This window comes from Hyperolius riggenbachi, chromosome 5 (assembly GCF_040937935.1).
Source record: "Hyperolius riggenbachi isolate aHypRig1 chromosome 5, aHypRig1.pri, whole genome shotgun sequence".
In the NCBI taxonomy this organism is placed as follows: domain Eukaryota; kingdom Metazoa; phylum Chordata; class Amphibia; order Anura; family Hyperoliidae; genus Hyperolius; species Hyperolius riggenbachi.
Window position 1 is genome coordinate 184830567 of NC_090650.1, and position 18786 is coordinate 184849352.

The 18786-nt window shown below is 42.0% G+C and overlaps 1 protein-coding gene across 5 annotated transcripts in view; it reads right to left on the minus strand.

Moving 5' to 3' along the window:
• SLC12A7 (solute carrier family 12 member 7) overlaps window positions 1–18786 on the minus strand; it is a 715067-nt gene that overhangs the window by 396866 nt on the left and 299415 nt on the right. For all 5 annotated transcript variants that reach the window (XM_068236473.1, XM_068236472.1, XM_068236469.1 and 2 more), the window contains one exon: window positions 6978–7108. In XM_068236473.1, coding sequence (XP_068092574.1) covers window positions 6978–7108 — 131 coding nt within the window. The remainder of the gene's footprint in view (window positions 1–6977; window positions 7109–18786) is intronic.

An 18786-nucleotide genomic window follows, 5' to 3' on the forward strand; every position in this document is an offset into this window, starting at 1 on the left:
GCAGTATTCTGTACCCAGCTATAGTGGAAAGTGGGTGGGCGCATGCGTTATACATCAGTTGGAGACCCATGAGCCGTGGTCAGTGGGCAGGCTGAAAGCAAATTGTAGCCTGCTCACTATCTGCATGCTACTCTGGGCCTCAGAGGATTACCTCAAAAGCACCAGCCGGTGAGACTTATGCTTCCTGTGTATGATGCTGTCTGATTATTGATGGAATAGCCTGTCATCTGTGACTTGATTGTGCATGCCTGCAACACTAAAGCATCATCCAGGCTGCACAGAAATGTGGATAGAGGAGCACACTAATAGTACTGTACCTGCATTAACTGATGACATGTACGCATCCTTAGCAAGCTGTTGCATGATTACTGCATGCAAATCCCTACATATTGAGCACTGTGCATTTTGATTTCGCTTAGACATGGTCTGTGCTTGCTTGCTGTCACATTGAAAAGAAAAAAAATTACTCCCAGTTATTGACTGAATTACCATACAGTACTAAAGTATACTTTATGTGCTTGAGTATGACAAAATCTGATATAGCAAACTTCTGATTAAAGTAAACTTTGCCCGGTTTCTTGCAGTTTACTATAAAGGGATTCTACTATAGTTAAACAATATGATAGATGGATAAGTGGAGATGCTCTGCTTGAGCAGCCCTCTACATTGCCTCAACAACTCTGACCTGAAGGAGGTAGTCAGGGACATATCGCGGCAGATTAGAGAGCTTGGAGGCCGAGTGGCAAACTTGGATCAGCAAACGGACTCCTTCACAGGTGCCCTTGAGTCAGAAAAGGGTCTAATTGATGAGCAGGCTGCTAAAATTGAAGCCCTTGAACTAAAACTGAAGGACATGGAGAACTGTAGCCAAAGAGCTCATATACGCATTTGGGGGTCTACCCGACTGTGGTGGATCTGAAGCCTGTAGCCTTGAACCTGTTCAGTGCTCTACTGCCCCAGTTTGATCCAGCATCGTTCCGCATACATAGTAAACTTCTGATAAAGTAAACCACTTTGCCCAGTTCCTTGGAATTTACTATAAAGGGATTCTACTATAGATAACTGCTTGAGGACCACAGGCTTACATCCCCTAGTGACCAGGCCAGTTTTTGTTACAATGCAGCACACTGCACAAATGAATCTTGCCTCCTTTTTTTGCTACCAACAGAGCTTTCTATTGGTGGCATCTGATTGCTGCTGCGTTGTTTTGTTTGGTTTGTTTTTTTAACCACTTAAGCCCGCAGGGTTGTTTATTTTTTGCATCTGAGCAACTTTCATCTCCCATTCATTCACTTATAACTTTATCACTACTCATCACAATGAATTGATCTATATCTTTTTTTTCCGCTGTCAGATTCTCATATTAATGCAGAGAAATGATCTCCACCTTGCTCAGATCATTTACAAATGTTTAAATGGTTTGCTAATTATTTCAGTGAATTTCAAGATTTGTGAGTAGTCAGAATTAGATTGTTATAATTGTCAGTATTATTTTTGGAAGTGAGCTGTCTATTCCTACAAGGTTAAAAATGAGATAGTATTGAAGAAATGTTCACCTGTCATGCAGTATTTGTTGAGTTAGTAAGTTTTAACCATTTAAGGTAAGAAGATATACCCTGCTGAAACTAAAGCCTGCTTTATACGCTAAATGTTAATCACATAGTGTTCACACATATCTAATAAGCTGATCAATAGTATACATTTTATTTCAGATTGTATTAAAACAGTGTTCTATTAGGCCAGACGCCTTGTGCTGGCCATTATCACCTGTGACCACAGGGGGCATCTAGAGATCCTCATCTAAAAATAAAAGTGAAGTCATGTACATGTATTTTTAGAAATGTTATAAAAAACATCTATTAAAGCGGTTTCGTCACCATAAAAATTAAATTTCAACAGCAACTGGTCTGAGTGTATTAAGTGATAAAGATGCTAAGCCTGCATTCAAAACTTTTTCTGCTGTTATGATTTGGAGTTATCACATACTTAAGGAGCACTGGCCCTTTAGTAGTCGGTGTTAAAGAATTGCATGCTGGGGGTTCTTTTTATCTATAATCTATTCCTCCTCTTCCCTTTATTTCCCTGCCAGCTGCTTATCTGAAACCTAATCCCCTACTCACTTGTGTTTACAAGCAAGGCTGAGGTGACTCAGCGATTGGAGGAGACAAGAAAAAAAGTAAAGGGCAGAAATGACATCACGAGTTAGCCTTAACTGTGGGCAAAAGACATGGCCCTCACCAGGAACAGAATTCTCGTCATTTACAATATAGCATTCACTGAAATCAAAATGTGGACAGTATAATACATATGTTATGTAAGTAGATCAAGTATTTATCTACTTATATATGTGTTTTTTTTTCCTGGCATAGTATGGCTGATCCTACTGCTTTAAGTCATAATGTACTAATTTAAAAATAGTTTGGAAGTCCCCATATATTATTTCAGGAGAGAAAGTCTCTATAAAAGAGTTTTCAGGCTGTATATTTTATCATTGCCTGATATCTTTGCTGACTGAAATCATCTTAGGCCTGAAAGCCTGCCTTCTCATAGACGTGATTCTGAAAGCCACATCAGAGAGGTAATATGCATTATTCTTGGTGAATTCATTGACAATTAGTTTATATAAACATTAAAGATTTGTCATCTTTAAACTTCAGCAGTTTTTTACGTTTTTTAGATAATTTTTTTATGCTATACCTCATATACAATCAGTAAGCATTACTATTTAAATGCAATCGCAAGCTCAGGGACAATTACCAAGCTTGATTGATTGAGAGATATCTACTTTAAGTTCTTTATACAAGAATAGAACTTCATATATCATTTTTAAAGATAAAGCTATATTGTGTGTACCATTTATTTATTATTTATTTATTGTATTTATAAAGCGCCAACATATTACGCAGCGCTGAACATTAATTTAGGTTACAGACAATATTTAAGGGTGACATACAGCAAAATGACAATACAGGAATACAATAAAACCAGATCACACACCATAGTATGAGTACCAGGTAATGCTTAGTCAGTCACTGGATAGAGCATGGAGATTAGGCAAGTTAGGTTCACTCAGATGCATAGCATGGGTTCACAGTAATGGAGGTGCAAGATCAGGTAGGACACAAAAGGAGGAGGTCTCTGCCGAAAGGCTTACAATCTAGAGGGAGAGGTAAGGACACGAATGGTAGGGGACCAGAGTTCAGCTGTAGGTTTAGAGCACTTGTGAGGGGTAGTAGGCCAGAGTGAAAAGGTGAGTTTTGAGGGCTTTCTTGAAGATGTTGAAGGAGGGGGCTGCCCTAATGGGTGGAGGTAAGGAAATCCATAGTGTTGGAGCAGCTCTTGAGAAGTCCTGGAGGCGTGCATGGGACTGGGTGATGCGGGGGGCGGTTAGGCGAAGTTCATTGGAAGAGCGGAGTGAGCGGCTAGGTGTGTACCTCTGAGTAAGATCGGAAATGTAGGTTGGACAGGTTTTGTGGACAGATTTGTAGGTCAGACACCCCAAGGTATTCCGTTAGGAGTATGGTGAGTTCATAGAAGATTTTATTTTTTGTCACAAGTTCGCAGAAATTGATTTTAATTGTTTTTTTTCGCAAAGTGTCAAGTTCCGCTAACTTGTGACAAAAAATAAAATCTTCTATGAACTCACCATACTCCTAACGGAATACCTTGAGGTGTCTTCTTTCTAAAATGGGGTCATTTGTGGGGTTCCTATACTGCCCTGGCATTTTAGGGGCCCTAAACCGTGAGGAGTAGTCTGGAAACCAAATGTCGCAAAATGACCTGTGAAATCCTAAAGGTACTCATTGGACTTTGGGCCCTTTAGCGCAGTTAGGGTGCAAAAAAGTGCCACACATGTGGTATCGCCGTACTCAGCAGAAGTAGTATAATGTGTTTTGTGGTGTATTTTTACACATACCCATGCTGGGTGGGAGAAATAACTCTGTAAATGGACAATTGTGTGTAAAAAAAAATGAAAACATTGTCATTTACAGAGATATTTCTCCCACCCAGCATGGGTATGTGTAAAAATACACCCCAAAACACATTATAGTACTTCTACTGAGTATGGCAATACCACATGTGTGGCACTTTTTTGCAGCCTAACTGCGCTAAGGGGTCCAAAGTCCAATGAGCACCTTTAGGCTTTACAGGGGTGCTTACAATTTAGCACCCCCCAAAATGTCAGGACAGTAAACACACCCCACAAATGACCCCATTTTGGAAAGTAGACACTTCAAGGTATTCAGAGAGGGGCATGTTGAGTCCGTGGCAGATTTCATTTTTTATTTTGTCGCAAGTTAGAAGAAATGGAAACTTTTTTTTTTTTTTTCTCACAAAGTGTCATTTTCCGCTTACTTGTGACAAAAAATAATATCTTCTATGAACTCACTATGCCTCTCAGTGAATACTTTGGGATGTCTTCTTTCCAAAATGGGGTCATTTGGGGGGTATTTATACTATTCTGGAATTCTAGCCCCTCATGAAACATGACAGGGGGTCAGAAAAGTCATCGATGCTTGAAAATGGGAAAATTCACTTTTTGCACCATAGTTTGTAAACGCTATAACTTTTACCCAAACCAATAAATATACACTGAATGTTTTTTTTTTTTTTATCAAAAACATGTTTGTCCACATTTTTCGCGCTGCATGTATACAGAAATTTTACTTTATTTGAAAAATGTCAGCACAGAAAGTTAAAAAAATCATTTTTTTGCAAAATTCATGTCTTTTTTGATGAATATAATAAAAAGTAAAACTCGCAGGAGCAATCAAATAGCACCAATAGAAAGCTTTATTAGTGACAAGAAAAGGAGCCAAAATTCATTTAGGTGGTAGGTTGTATGAGCGAGCACTAAACCGTGAAAGCTGCAGTGGTCTGAATGGAAAAAAAGTGCCTGGTCCTTAAGGGGTAGAAAGACTGTGGTCCTCAAGTGGTTAATTATAATTTGGTGTTGTTTAAAGAAGATGTATTTTCTAAAACTCTAAATTTGTTATTCTTGGTTAAGTATATCAAGACTGAGTACCCCCTGGAACCATCAGAAGTACCTCCAGGGGTATGCGTACCACACTTTGAGAACCTAGGTGGCATAGTGGTTAGCATGCTCGCCTTACAGCGCTGGGTCCCCGGTTCGAATCCCAGCCAGGGCACTATCTGTTTTTATGTTCTCCTCGTGTTTGATTGGGTTTCCTCCAGGTACTCCAGTTTACCTCCCACATCCCAAAAACATACAGATAAGTTAATTGGCTTTCCCCCAAAATTGGCCCTAGACTATGATACATACACTACACGATACAAACATAGACATATGACTAAGGTAGGGATTAGATTGTGAGCTCCTCTAAGGGAGTTAGTGACAAGACTATATATACTCCGTAGAGCGCATATCGAGACCAGCAGTTGCACCACACCTACTACACCTCAACATATTTACATAGAGTCTACCCTGCTAAATCAAGTATATGTTTTCGAAACTGCAACAGAGATGGGTCTATGACACATATATGGTGGTATGACCCGGTTGTGAGGGACTTCTGGGTTGAGGTAGCCTGACTTATTAGCTCAGCTCATGAACACACAGTCTCTCTGGAACCCCTGATGTTATTACTGGGAGACAAACCCTCTGGATGGAAAATAACCTTAGATTAGCTCAGCATTTAGCAAAAGCAGCCAGGTTACATATCACAAGTCAGTGGCAGCAGCCAAACTTATCAATTGAAACAACTAAAGCCCCATACACACGCTCAACAGCTGTCTTTTATGCAGCACAATTATCAAACAACTTTTGTTGTGAAAAGTTGAAAACAACCCAAAAAAAGTTGTTTGCTATTGTTCAAACAACTGATAAGACTGATAAGAGGTCAATCCAACAGTTTGATTGAGGTCTTTTCAGTCTTATCAGCTGTTTGAACAATAGCAAACAACTTCTTTTTGGTTGTTTTCAACTTGTTTCACAACAAAAGTTATTTGATAAATGTGCTGCATAAAAAACTGCTGTTGAGCATGTGTATGGGGCTTAAGACATAGTAAACAATCTTCTCTCCGAGTAACTGCTGTCAATAGTCAATGGCACTTTTGAAGTGCTTACAATGATCTGGCAACCTTGGCCTGCATACACAAACATGGGGCTTTGATCATTAGCCCTTACTCCCTAACTGTGCCTAGCGCAATTGCATTGTGTGCTTTACCGCCTGTAAGGGTCCTTGACCGACCCTATACTTTGCAACTTGAGCTAGAATACATTATATGTACCCACTGATTCTGTGCTCCTGATTTTATTTTGTCTTTTGCTGTATTGATGTAATATTATTTCCTGATTTATGCAATTTATTCTGAAGTATTTAATTGCACTGGCAGCATATTGTGGGGTGTATTATACGATTGCAGTTAACATTTGCTACTTATTAATAAAACTCTTTGAAACGAAAAGATCCGGCATGCCATATTTTTAGCAGACGTTGTGTGGCTGCTGTACACATGCTAGTTTGACTCATGATGCTCAGCTATGGTGGTCCTTATCATCCGCCACAGTAGAGTTCAGACCAGCATGAGTATGTAGCTTTACTATTAGCTGAATGGAATGTTATAATTTCAGCATAGCAAAGACAATATCAATTAGCTTTTAAAATGAAGTAGAGGGTAGTATGTTACCCTTTCAGAAGCTTCAAAACAATTGATATATTTTTTCCTACTAGTTTTATGTTGTGCTTCATGGTTTAGATTGTAGATGATATTTGAGATTCATTACACTTTAAGGTACCCATCAACGATACAATCTTAATTGTTCAACCTTACCAAATATATGTACTGAATATACTTTACATGGATACTTTAGGAAGCCCCTCCTAATACGTATAAGTGGTAAGGTTGTCCAGTCAAGACTGTTTAATTAACAGGTACCTGTACAGTATTAAGAAATGACTCCCCCCCCCCCCCCCCTGCCTCCAAAAAACAAAAAAAACAAACAAAGCACTTACCAAGAGAATCTCAATTGTGCCAAGAATGTACATAGCTCCAGCAAATGATGTACCAAGATAGAAGCAAAGTCCCACAGCTCCTCCAAATTCTGGACCTAAAGCTCTTGAAATCATATAATATGATCCACCAGCTGTGGAAAAAATCCAGATGTTAGAATATACCAAAATAACTACATATAGTAGGAAGTCACACTTTTCCTATAAAATTGTTATATATTAGATCAGTGCTGCACAACTCTTTTTGTAATTTAATGTTATTGTCAGTCTTGGGAAACCTTACCTGGCAGAAAATGAAAAAAACTATTTTAAAAAGCTCAAATTGCATTTGCTTGCAAGCATGGCAGCAGTACGCTGATTGATAAACTATACAGAATTGCTACCCTGCACAAGAGTAAATAGCTTCACATAGCGGGAAGCACAGCTACTTATGTTCCTGACCTACACTTAAAGGAAACCTCAAGTGACATGTGACATGAGGATATGGACATGTGTATAGCATAGTACACAAATAAATACGTGCAAAGTGCATAGAACACAAACAAATATAGTGCATAGCACACAAATAAATACGCTGTAATGCTTTTCTTCTTTCTCTGCCTGAAAGCGTTCATATACTACTATGCAGCCGACAGTTCTTCTCCAGTTGGGACCCAGTCAGACTACTAATAACGACTCCCATTGGCCCGCCGTTATAGGACCATCCCCTCTAGAACCACCAGGCGCGGGAGCACCAGCTTCCCCCGGGCTGTTCTCCTGCTGAATCCTAAGCCCCCCCCCCCCCCCCCCGGCCCATCCCCCTGTGGCAATCCTATCAATTACATAGTAAAGATTCCCCAGTGCTTGCCTCAGCCCTCCAAGCACCGCAGGAGCACGGCACAATTTTTAGCACACTTTTCAGGCTCACTCTTCTGAAGTGATTTATTGCCTGCCCAGTTATATTCCTCTCAATGTCGTAAATTACTGCTTGTATTATTGCATACTTCTATTGATGTTGTATTTGCTGTTCTGTTTGCAAATGTTTGCCTGTTTTGTTGCCAATGCCACGTGTACTGCAATCAATTCCGGGTACGACAACCGTACTCGGCAAATAAAGCCGATTCTGATTCTTCTGATTCTAAAAGGAAATTACAACCGCAAAATAATTTGCTTTAGGAAGCCCAGTTCTCTGCCAGGAGAGGATAGATTGAAAAAAAGGTCAATAGTTCATATATTTTAGCACTCTGAAACAAAAGAGACAGACTGTTACATTCAGCTGAGACAAAACAATTTTTGTTTATTAATGTTTTTATACATAACATAAAACTGTGGGATATCTCAAAAGTAATTTTAGGAGTAGAAGGATAGATACAATTATTTACCTTTTCACTTTGCACTAAGCCTGGCCACGCGTACCCTCTTTCGCGCCTCTGTCGCTGAGAGCTTCCTGTGCAGTATGAGAAAACCTTGTGCTGCGCCTGCGCAGGGAGAGGCGAACAAGGACGTGCGCGGCCAGGGCCACGCAGACACCGTGATAGTGATACACTTGTGATACCGAAAGGTAGCCGCAGCAGGGGACCGAAGGATCATTCAGAGATGGTGCTGGCACAGGGAGGCTGCAGGGTGCTGGCAAAAACCCCAGGGGAGTAGAAAATAATAAAAATATTTATAAAAAGAAACAAACATCTGGGGGTCGACCAGACCCCAACAACAGAAAGCTCTGTTGGTGTGGAGAAAGGGGGGGGGGGGATCACTTGTGTGCCGAGTTGGACAGCCCTGCGGCGAGCCCTTACAGCTGCAGTGGCCAATTTAGTGAAAATGGCCTGGTCTTTAGGGGGGTTTAACACTGCGGTCCTCAAGTGGTTAAGCATTTCATGCTCTTGGTCCATTCCTCGTGAATAGACCAGGCCTTCTCACATCTATGCTACATTGCGCTAAGACAGCACTTAGGCCTGTATACAGCATACAGATAAATGACAGGAAGTTGCAGGAAGTTAGGAAGCGAACTAGAAGTAAAAAGTAACTAGAAGAAACTGGAAGTGAGCTCTGTGGCTCTTATACTAGCCCCTAAAGAGTTAAACTTTGACATCACCTGGCAGGGATGGACCAGTCACCCATCACATCCCAAGCCTGCAAGTGGCTGATAAGAGCCTGCGATGGCTGACACTGCTCGCGCCTGCTCAGATAGGAAAAGCCAAATATGGCTTTTCCTCCCTTGATACCCTGAAAATGAGGTAATATGTCCCAGGACCACTGTTTAACCTTCTGGGCGATAATCCCGAGCCGAGCTCGGGGTAAGCCGCCACAAAGGATTTCTCAGGCCCTGGTGGGCCGATTTGCATAATTTTTTTGTTTGTTGCACGCAGCTAGCACTTTGCTAGCTGCGTGTATATACCAATTGCCGCCGCTCGGCGCTGATTCGCCGCTACCCGCCGTGCCGCGCCGCGCCGCCCCCCCAGACTCCGTAAGCAGCATGGCCAATCTGTGGCAGGCAGCGCTGAGAGGTGGATCGGGACTGTCTGACGTCACAACGTTGTTGACGTCGATAACGTCATCCCGATCGTCGCCATGGCGGCGGGGGAAGCCAAACAGGAAATCCCGTTCTGAACGGAATTTCCTGTTTGCTTTGATCGTCAGAGGCGATCGGAGGGGGTGGGGGGATGCCGCTGCACAGCGGCTATCATGTAGCTAGCGCTAGGCTTGTTACATGATTAAAAAAATAAATTAAAAAAATAGTGCTGCACTGCCCCCTGGCGATATTATTGTATCGCCAAGGAGGTTAATGTACTGCGAGAATGTTTTCATAACAATGGCTCCTGTTTTGGGAACGCTGCAGACAACCAGCAGCATATGTGCTGATATCATTTATACGACCTTGTAGAAAACACACAGAAAGTTCTACTAAACCTCAGAACTGCAATTCCGCCAAATGTCTATGTCGTGTAAAGAGACACTGCACAGCAAGTCTTTTTACTAAAACCAGTTATCTAAAGTAACTGAGGGCCCAGAATTCAAGCATATACTTAACCTCCCTAGCGTTCTGGACGAGCTAGGCTCGTCCAGAGACGCCAGAGGTGGCCGCTCAGGCCGCGCTGGGACGATTTGAATAATTTTTTTTTAAACGCAGTAAGCACTTTGCTTACCCGATCGCCGCCGATCCACCGCCCGCCGCCGCGATAGGGCGCCCCCCCAGCCGAGTCCCCGTGCGCTGCCTGGCCAATCAGTGCCAGGCATCGCTGAAGGTTGAATTGGGTCTCCCTGTGACGCCATGGCGACGGGGGAAGCCCTCCTGGAAATCCCGTTCAGAACGGGATTTCCAAACGGGCCATTGCGCCGGCGGCGATCGGAGGGGTGGGAGGGACGCCGCATGAAAAATTAAAAAAAAAAATGTGCAAAAACGTTCCCGCAGTCAGAACGCCAGGCAGGTTAAATTCCAACAGCGGGGTAGATGCCATTAGAGTAATAAGTCTTGCCCTGATGACTAAACGATTCGAAATTAGTGCCCACGTTTGCCCTTAACATCCTGAGCAGTCCTGCTATCCATCTGGACACAGTAATATCAGTTACCCAATGACCACCTATGGGGGTCTTTTCTCACAGTATAAAGGTGGCCACACACGATACAATAAAATTATCTGATTTTACAGCAATTCGATAAAAACTATCGTATCTCTCGAAAAAAATCAAAAGCTTTTTTTCATTCGACTGAAAAATCCAATCAGATTTTCCGGGTTTTTTTCGATTTAAATCGATCCAGAATGCCAGATATTTCTGTTCATTTTCTACTAAAGATTGTATGGTGTGTGTTGGATTGTAAGTTTATTAATATACACACCCTAGCAGATTTCTCAGAGTTTCCAATCATTATCATAATTGAGGAAAAATTAAACATAGGTGTGTGGTACATTGGTCATATTTTTGAAATGTTACAATCAGTCAGAAAAATTGATTGCAATTCTTAAATTGAACAGATATTTAAAAAATTGTATGGTGTGTGGCCACCTTAAGACCACATGCACGGCAGTGAGCGGGTGAGATCTCTCCATGTATCTACTTGCAAGTTGTTGCTCTCCAAGTGGTGAAGTCAAGAAACTTTTAGATTAAACTATTAAATATGCATTAGGCAGGCAGGGTATATTAGCAACTTTCACACATACCCCTTCAATTATAAAAAAAAAAAAAAGATCAGTCCACACCGAAATGATGCTTAACCTCCTTAGCGGTATGGACGCATTATTACGTCCATTACCGCCGGAGGTCGCCGCTCAGGCCCCGCTGGGCCGATTTGAATAATTTTTTTTTTTAAACAAGGACTTTGCTTGCTGCGTGTCTCACCCGATTGCCGCCGCCGCCCGCCGCCGATGCGCCGCTACCCGCCGCGATGCAGGGCCCCCCCAGGCGAGACCCCGTGCGCTGCCTGGCCAATCAGTGCCAGGCAGCGCTGAGGGGTGGATCGGGTCTCCCTGTGACGTCACGACGTCGCCGACGTCGATGACGTCACGACGTGCGTCGCCTTGGCGACGGGGGAAGCCCTAAAGGAAATCCCCTTCAAGAACGGGATTTCCTTATGGCTTATAGTGCCGGCGGCGATCGGAGGGGCGGGAGGGATGCGGAAGGGAGGGGGGCATCATGTAGCTAGCGCTAGGCTAGCTGCATGATTGAAAAAAAAAATAAATTAAAAAATAGCGCTGCGCTGCCCCCTGGCGATCTTTAATAGAACGCCAGGGAGGTTAAAGCGGACCCAAACCAAAACATTTTTTCATTTAAAATATTTACTTGCACCACTCTGACACATACAAAGATAAATAAACACTCCTTCAAGCCTATGAGCATTTCAGTGCATGCTTTTCACCCTTCTCATTTCATAACTAGGGTTATACAGGTGGCAGCCATTAGCAATTCCTCCTTTGCTGGACACCATCTACTCCACCAGTTTGTCGGATTCTGTCCCGGCAATATGAAAGGAAGGGAGGGGTTTCTCCAATAAATGTAAAATATTTTATATTTGTCATCATGCAGCTGAAAAAAGGCTGCTATTTATTATTATAATTTAGAAGATAGATTTTATTTCTGAAATATTGTATTTTTATTTTGGGTCACTTTAACAATAATTTTATTAATATACAAGAGTGGGTATAATAGGGTGCTGTCCATCTGACTCCTGAAAAGACATTACCGTAAGTAATTTTGGTCTTTCCTAGGACGTCCTCAGGACAGCAACCCTGAGACGAAAAACCAGATACATCACTTAGGGAGGGATAACTGCCTGCAATACTTTTCTACCAAACACTAAATCTGAACTGGCAAGAACACCTAGTCTACAGTGTATTGCGCTTGACAAATGTATGATTCAACCAGGTAGCAAGCAGCTTTACATATTTGTTCTATGGAAGCCCCAGCTCTTTCTGCCCAGGAAGTTGAAACTGCTCTGGTAGAATGAGCTCTCACAGGAGCAGTCAACTGTTTACCCTGATGTAATTAAAGGATACCCGAACTGAAATGTGACATAATGAGATAGACATGTGTATGTACAGTGCCTAGCACATAAATAACTATGCTGTGTTCCTTTTTTTCTGCCTTTGTCTGAAAGAGTTAAATACAAGGTATGCAAGTGGCTGACTCAGTACTGACTCAGACAGGAAGTAACTACAGCGTGACCCTCACTGATAAGAAATTCCAACTATAAAACACTTTCCTAGCAGAAAATGGCTTCTGAGAGCAAGAAAGAGGTAAAAAAGGTGAATTTCTTATCAGTGAGGGTCACACTGTAGTCACTTCCTGTCTGAGTCAGGACTGAGTCAGCCACTTACATACCTGATATTTAACTCTTTCAGGCAGAGAAAGAAAAAAAGGAACACAGCATAGTTATTTGTGTGCTAGGCACTGTACATACACATGTCTATCTCATTATGTCACATGTCAGTTCGGGTATCCTTTAAGCAAGTGCTATGGCCTGTCTAATCCACCTAGCTATAGTAGCTTTGGATGCCTGCTTTCCTTTATTTGCTCCTGAAAAGAGAACCAGTAAGGCATCAGACTCTCCAGCTTTTGGTGTGATCTAGATATTGTAATAAACATCTTCTAACATCTAAACAATGCAGCCGAGATTCTTTTTCATTAGTTGGACTATTACAGAAGGAAGGTAAAATGATTTCCTGTGATCTGTGGAAATCAGAAACCACCTGAGGAAGGAACGAGATGTCCATTTTAAGTGCAACTCTGTCATCACTAATTATGCAGTAAGGTTCTTTGCATGAAAAAGCATGAAGTTCACAGACCTACCTGGCTGAACCAATAGCTAATAAAAAAAGCAGTCTTTAAAGATAACAGTTTGTCAGAAATGTCCTGTATAGGTTCAAAGGGTGGTTCACATAATGCCTGTAGCACTGTATTGAGATCCCAAGCCGGAATTTTAGATCGGATGACCGGTTTCAGTCTTTTCAATGCTCTGAACAATCTGATGAAATCCTCTTCTTCAGCTAATCTTTTCTCAAGAAATACACGGAGAGCCAAATTCTAAACCTTAAAGAGACTCTGTACAGCCTCATTTCTTCTATCCTATACGCTCCTATACCTGTTCTAATGTGGTCTGACTTACTGCAGCCTTTTCTAGTTGCACAGTGGCTTTATTATCTCCGTTATATAATCTAATCTTCTTTCCTTTGTCAGCTTTGTCGGCTCAGGCAGGAATGTGCTGCTCTGCTGTGATAGGTAGAAGTTATACACACCCTCTCCACGCCTCCTCCAGGCTCAGTATGAGTCACAGACTGAGCTACTCTCAGCCTATCACATGCTGGTTAGCAGCCATGTTTTTTGTTTGTAAGCACTGCCTAAAACTGGCAATTACAAGCCAGGATTGCAGGAGGGAGTGGCAGAAACAGCAAAGAGGGGCCCAGGAGAACATAATGAATAGAATGGTATGCTTTTTATTATAAGAATTTTAGAGTACAGATTCTCTTTAAGTGTACTCATACTGAGCTCCTTCTGAAAACCACTTTGAAGGAATTCCAGAACTGAAACCAAACAATGAGAGTCACAGGAGTTACTAAAGCACCGATCAGTATAGATGTTCCAGATTTTGGAATACATTTGTCTAGTGACCTTCTTCCTACATTGTAGAAGAGTCTCTGAAAGTCTAGTCGAAAAACCTTTCCTTTTCAACAATCTCCACTCAGGTTCCAGGCTGAAAGCTGAAGGAGGCTTGGATTTGGATGGACCACTAGACCCTGAGTGAAGAGTTCCGGATGATGTGGAAGCTTAACTATATCTGCTACAGCTACATTTTGTAGAAGTGAAAACCAAGGCCTCTTGGGCCAGAGTGGAGCTACTAGTATGCCCTGAGCCTCGTCTCTTGATTTTGGCTAGATCCCGAGGGATCAGGTTCAGAGGAGGGAATAGATAAACTCAAAGAGGATTCCAGTCTATTGTGAAGGCATCCATTGCCCAAGTTTCCTCCTGAGGACATGGGGAGCAAAACTGAAGAAATTGCATATGGTTTCTGCGAGCAATAAGATCCACCTGGGGGGGATCCCACACTACTATGGATCTGCTGAAAAACTTCTGTGTTTAAAGACCATTTGTCCTGATGAATCTGAGCTCTGCTGAGATAAATCGGCCAGCTGGTTTAGAGATCCCTTGAGATGTACAGCCCGTAACGCTTTCAGATTCTTTTCTGCCCAGGTCAAGATTTTGGCTGTCTGAGCCCACAGTGATGCATTTCTTGTTCCTCCCCGACAGTTCAAATAGGCCACCACTGTACTGTTGTCAGTGCGGATAAGAACATTGCAATGAATAATTTGTGATGCAAAACACTGAAGAGCTTCCCAAACCGTCTGCAATTCTCTGCTGTTTGACGACCTTAGACTCATCTGCCTGGACCACTGACCTTGTGCTGGAAACTTGTCCAGATGTGCTCCCCATCCCCAAGAGCTCGCATCCGTAGTAATTATCTTTTTTTTTTTTTTTTTTTTAACTGTGAATTTTTATTGAAGAATAGGTGTTTACAATGTTATATAAAAGCCACTTACATGGTTTGAAAAACTTGAGAACAAGGAGCATACAATTTAACAGCATAGTAATGAACTTAACATATTAATAGCAGTTCTTATTGACAACTGTGTGGTGTGAGATTTCCTTTTGGCAAAGCCAAGCTACATTGCTTACTGTTAACAATTGTCATAAGCGATATATATTTCTACTTGAGCATCTACTCTAGAAATATAGGTAAAGAAGCAGAAAGAAACAAAAAAAAAACCCATAACATTGACAGTGAAATACACAGGAAGTCTCAGGGTCTCCATCTGTGGAGGTTGGTTAGTTTACTGAGTTATAGCGGTTTTGGAGTTTATGTGTGGGCTCTAATTTCCATGTTAAAACGTAGTAATTATCTTTTGAGGAGGGTAATCCCATAAGCGGCCTTCCAATAGATGTCTTTCGTTTAACCTCCAATCTAGGGATTGTTTTATGCTCCATGAAATCAACAGTTTTTTTGTCCAGAGAGAACAAGTATTTGTCCCAACTTTTTAGAATACAATTTTGAAGAATTCTTGAGTGAAACTTTCCCCACTGAATTGCTGGGAATGATGAAGTTAGGATTCCTAGCAGTTTCATAGCGTCTCACAGGTAAACGGTCTTTAATTTCTGAGAGGCAAGGACAAATCTAGTTAATGATCAACACTTTCTTTCAGGAAGGTAGATAGCTTTAGACACCATGCATATCTTTAACCCCAGAAATTCCATAGACTTAGCAGGGTGCAAAGAAGATTTTTTTCCAATTGATCAGCCAACCAAGGGATTAAAGAGACTGAATGAAATGAAGGACCCCAGATAAGCAGATCATCCAGATATGCCAAAATCTGTACAGATCTTAGTCTTAGTACTGACAAGATTTCTGCCATAACTTTATTAAACAGCCATGGAGCAGAAGATAGCCCAAAGGGAAGAGCATTTAAACGATAGTGCCTTACCTACCCCTGGATCTTTACGGCAAACCTTAGGTACTGTTGAGAGTCCAGGTGTATTGGAAAAGGAAGGTATGCATCTTTTAGATCTAATGATGCTAGAGGACAGTCTCTCTCTCTAGGAGGTTGATCACCGTGGAGAGGTTGTCCATCCTGAATTTTCGATATTTTACTGACTTGTTTAGTTTTTTTAAATTGAGAATGAACCTGTAATCCCCCTGCGGCTTTTTGACTAGAAACACTGGAGAATAATGTCCCAGAAACCTCTGACATCTTGGTACTTTGTCTTATCACTCTCTTTTGCAGTAGGGACATAATTTCTTGTTCCTGAGGTGGAGCTCTTGTACTTTATCCATTAAATCTTTGAAAAAGACAGGGGATTCATCCTTGATAATCTTTTCTGTGCAAGATTGCCATAAATGCTTTGTGGAGGAGGATGAAATGTGACTAAAGCATATAGCGCATTTATCATGGTCAGACTTCTGAGTAGCCTTGGAACCAGTATTAGATTTAGCTGATTTGTCGGCTGTTTTATCCATTTTATCAGGCAATGTAACAGACTTTGGCTGCAAAACACAAGAAAAAAAACAGCCATAAGTTTCCAACCTCCACAAACCAACACAAAGCTGAATAAATCTACAGGTAGTTACATATCACCACAGCAGGACTGGGACCAGACTCCGCAGAACTGCGGGGAGCAGAATCAGCAGCAGCCTCCATAGTCAGCAATCACCATCCTACTGACTACAGTGGGTTGCAAAAGTATTTGGCCCCCTTGAAGTTTTCCACATTTTGTCACATTACTGCCACAAACATGCATCAATTTTATTGGAATTCCACGTGAAAGACCAATACAAAGTGGTGTACATGTGAGAAGTGGATTTGAAAATCATACATCATTCCAAACATTTTTTACAAATAACTGCAAAGTGGGGTGTGCATAATTATTCGGCCCCTTGAGTCAATACTTTGTAGAACCACCTTTTGCTGCAATTACAGCTGCCAGTCTTTTAGGGTATGTCTCTACCAGCTTTGCACATCTAGAGACTGAAATCCTTGCCCATTCTTCTTTGCAAAACAGCTCCAGCTCAGTCAGATTAGATGGACAGCGTTTGTGAACAGCAGTTTTCAGATCTTGCCACAGATTCTCGATTGGATTTAGATCTGAACTTTGACTGGGCCATTCTAACACATGGATATGTTTTGTTTTAAACCATTCCATTGTTGCCCTGGCTTTATGTTTAGGGTCATTGTCCTGCTGGAAGGTGAACCTCCGCCCCAGTCTCAAGTCTTTTGCAGTCTCCAAGAGGTTTTCTTCCAAGTTTGCCCTGTATTTGGCTCCATCCATCTTCCCATCAACTCTGACCAGCTTCCCTGTCCCTGCTGAAGAGATGCACCCCCCGAGCATGATGCTGCCACCACCATATTTGACAGTGGGGATGGTGTGTTCAGAGTGATGTGCAGTGTTAGTTTTCTGCCACACATAGCATTTTGCATTTTGGCCAAAAAGTTCCATTTTGGTCTCATCTGACCAGAGCACCTTCTTCCGCATGGTTGCTGTGTCCCCCACATGGCTTGCGGCAAACTGCAAACGGGACTTCTTATGCTTTCTGTTAACAATGCCTTTCTTTTTGCCACTCTTCCATAAAGGCCAACTTTGTACAGTGCATGACTAATAGTTGTCCTATGGACAGAGTCTCCCACCTGAGCTGTAGATCTCTGCAGCTCATCCAGAGTCACCATGGGCCTCTTGACTGCATTTCTGATCAGCGCTCTCCTTGTTCAGCCTGTGAGTTTAGGTGAACGGCCTTGTCTTGGTAGGTGTACAGTTGTGCCATACTCCTTCCATTTCTGAATGATCACTTGAACAGTGCTCCGTGGGATGTTCAAGGCTTTGGAAATCTTTTTGTAGCCTAAGCCTGCTTTAAATGTCTCAATAACTTGATCCCTGACCTGTCTTGTGTGTTCTTTGGACTTCACGGTGTTATTGCTCCCAATATTCTCTTAGACAACCTCTGAGGCCCTCACAGAGCAGCTGTATTTGTACTGACATTAGATTACACACAGGTGCACTCTATTTAGTCATTAGCACTCATCAGGCAATGTCTATAGGCAACTGACTGCACTCAGATCAAAGGGGGCCGAATAATTATGCACACCCCACTTTCCAGTTATTTATTTGTAAAACATGTTTGGAATCATGTATGATTTTCGTTCCACTTCTCATGTGTACACCACTTTGTATTGGTCTTTCATGTGGAATTCCAATAAAATTGATTCATGTTTGTGGCAGTAATATAACAAAATGTGGAAAACGTCAAGGGTGCCGAATACTTTTGCAACCCACTGTATACGGACATTTATATTTATATATATATATATATATATATATATATATATATATATATATATATATATATATATATATATATATATATATATATATATATATATATATATAAATATATGCACCACACCACACCCCCTCCAACCTCCGCCTCCCACCTGAACAAAATTAGAATTACCTGACATGGTGGGAAATATGCAAGTGGCATCTGTCAGCCATGGAAATCAAAACTGCCGCAGCTCGGGAATGAATGCACGCCAAGTGCTCGTTATTCGAGGACGCCATCCACACATCCGGCATGGTGTCGTCAGAGCCGCATCAGCTGACCGGAAGGAGGGCAGGCACGTACTTCCGGTACGCGCGGAATGCCCGCGTGACATACACACCTGCAAGGAGAAACCTAACGCCGGCAGCACAACCCCTCACTGATCCACTCTGGCCAGCGTTTAACAGGAAACCACACACACCGCAGCTCCTGCTCACTGGCATGGTTGGCTTTGGTCTCTCCCCTTGTGATCCTAGCGTC